The following is a 2,250-nucleotide window of genomic DNA, read 5'->3' on the forward strand; positions in this document are numbered from 1 at the left end:
AATACTTTTGACCACAATGATAAAGAAAAATCAAACTTCACAATCTTCTTCTTCTTCACTTTACCAAATCGTATCCAACCAATCTTAGGGCAACTGTGAAAATTTTATTGTCTTCTTCTTCTTCTTCTCGATACCTTCGAATCGCATCTCTAATAATAAAAAAGGAATCTTTCAATATTGGGTGGTTCTTCCTTGTCCCGATTTGTTAAAAAAATGGCATCTACGAATCAGAATATAAAAGTATTGACGTTAGATTCGTTACCAGTGGGGTTGAGATTCCGTCCAACTGACGAGGAGCTAGTCCGCTTCTATCTCCACAGGAAAATCAACGGCCACGATGACGACGTCACAGCCATCCGAGAGATCGACATCTGCAAATGGGAACCTTGGGATTTACCTGGTACCTTATCTTCTTCTTCTTGACTTAGATTCACGATTTGTACTTTTTTCTTGAATCTAAGTTATAATTTTTTCCTATTTTAGGAATATGTTAAGGAGTTATAGGTTTTGGGTGTTTGATTGTGATCATATGTGTTGTAGGTTTCTCTGTGATTAAGACAAACGACTCAGAGTGGTTATTCTTCTGTCCATTGGACCGGAAGTACCCAAACGGAAGTAGACAGAACCGGGCAACAATCGCAGGCTACTGGAAAGCCACAGGGAAAGACCGGAAGATCAAATCCGGCAAGAACAGCATCATCGGCGTGAAGAGAACTCTGGTTTTCCACTCTGGTCGAGCTCCTAAGGGGACACGAACCAACTGGATCATGCACGAGTACCGTGCCACCGAGGATGACCTCAGTGGCACCAATCCTGGCCAGGTAAATTAAAATGCTAACACATGTAGAGTTAGTTGTAACCCATTGACAACCATAATGTACTTGTTTTTTGATATATATGCAGAGTCCTTTTGTTATATGCAAGCTGTTCAAGAAACAAGACCTGAGTTTAGCCGATGAAGATTCAAAGTTGGATGAAGCTGCAGAACAGGATGTCTTGTCTCCAACTGCTGCAACATCTTCCCCTGGTGAGACTAGATCTCAAGTATCAGTGGTCGTTAAAACAGAAGACGTGAAGCGTTATGACATTTCCGAATCTTCTCTTCTAGTCTCCAGTGCTTGCGTTGAGGCTACAACCGCCCAGGTGAGGACATTGCAGAGTTTAACTTAGATAAATGCTGTCTGAAGTGTAGTTTTTGCAAATTAAATGATTTTTTCTTTTTTTTTAAATATTGAATCACAGCTTGGAGATATTGATTATCTGGCTTTTCCGGAGCTGGAGTCACTGAACTACACAATGTTCTCCCCATCACACTCTCAACTCCAATCCGAGCTTGGATTCTCTCTCAACGCATTTCAGTCTGGCTTGAGTGACTTTTCAGGGAACCACAGCAACAGCTCCCAGGTTCAGACTCAGTACGGTACAAACGAAGTGGATACATATATATCCGACTTTGTGGACTCGATTCTTGATCTCCCAGACGACGACGCAGTTCCAGAGCAGGAAGGGTCAGCGCCACATCAGATTGCATATGCACAGCACTCGGTAGGTGACATGAGCAATGATGTTTCAAGAACAGGTATCATCAAGTTACAGGCTCGGCGGGAACAACCCTCAGGTTGTGCCACTGACTATATAGTCCATGGAAGTGCCTCAAAAAGGTTGCGTCTGCAAAGTAACCTTGAAGGTATTAAATCGAGAAGTCTAGAGCTTCAGACTATCAAGAGAGAGGTAAGAATAATAACCACCTTCACATGACTTACTCGGTTTTCTCTTGTTTTTTATTCTTTGGGATTACATCTTAACAAATTGAATGCTACACACACAGGTTGAGGAGGATAGGGATGGAGAAGCCATGAAGAAGGGGAAGCCATCAAAGAACAAAACCGGATTATTGTTTAGAAAGTTTGTGTCCGTGAGGTGTTCATCCGGAGGACTTCTTAGGGCGGCCGTAGTTGCAATCCTGTTCTTGATGTCAGTTTGCAGTCTAACCGCAGACTTCCGAGCAGCTTCCGTGATGATCTGAAAACCAGAACCTTTATTGTATGTATATATTGTGCTCGAACCAGGTTCTTTTTTTATTTGGTTTTGGTTTCAGTTTTCACCTTATCAGGGGCGAGTGTAAGAGGGTATTTGGTTGTATACATGTATAACGTTATGATGAGATGTTAACACTCTAGCAGCTACTCTGACTCTCTATTAGAGTTCTTGTTACATAATTAAGCTTTTTTTAAACGCTTTTTTTTTCCA

General features: G+C 41.7%; 1 protein-coding gene across 1 annotated transcript; it reads left to right on the plus strand.

The window, feature by feature from the left end:
- On the plus strand, window positions 1-2,250 carry LOC106347418 (NAC domain-containing protein 62). Its single transcript, XM_013786942.3, has 5 exons — window positions 1-400; window positions 541-821; window positions 904-1,143; window positions 1,243-1,731; window positions 1,829-2,250. Exons 1-5 carry the CDS (start codon window positions 214-216, stop codon window positions 2,024-2,026), a joined length of 1,395 nt encoding a protein of 464 aa, XP_013642396.1. The 5' UTR covers window positions 1-213; the 3' UTR covers window positions 2,027-2,250.

The sequence above is a fragment of the Brassica napus genome, chromosome A6, assembly GCF_020379485.1.
Source record: "Brassica napus cultivar Da-Ae chromosome A6, Da-Ae, whole genome shotgun sequence".
Taxonomy (NCBI): domain Eukaryota; kingdom Viridiplantae; phylum Streptophyta; class Magnoliopsida; order Brassicales; family Brassicaceae; genus Brassica; species Brassica napus.

Coding starts and splice junctions, on each gene's coding strand:
- LOC106347418 (XM_013786942.3), top strand. CDS start 214: ATGGCATCTACGAATCAGAATATAAAAGTATTGACGTTAGATTCGTTA. Junction 401..540: donor GGAACCTTGGGATTTACCTG/GTACCTTATCTT, acceptor TATGTGTTGTAG/GTTTCTCTGTGATTAAGACA. Junction 1,144..1,242: donor TTGAGGCTACAACCGCCCAG/GTGAGGACATTG, acceptor ATTGAATCACAG/CTTGGAGATATTGATTATCT.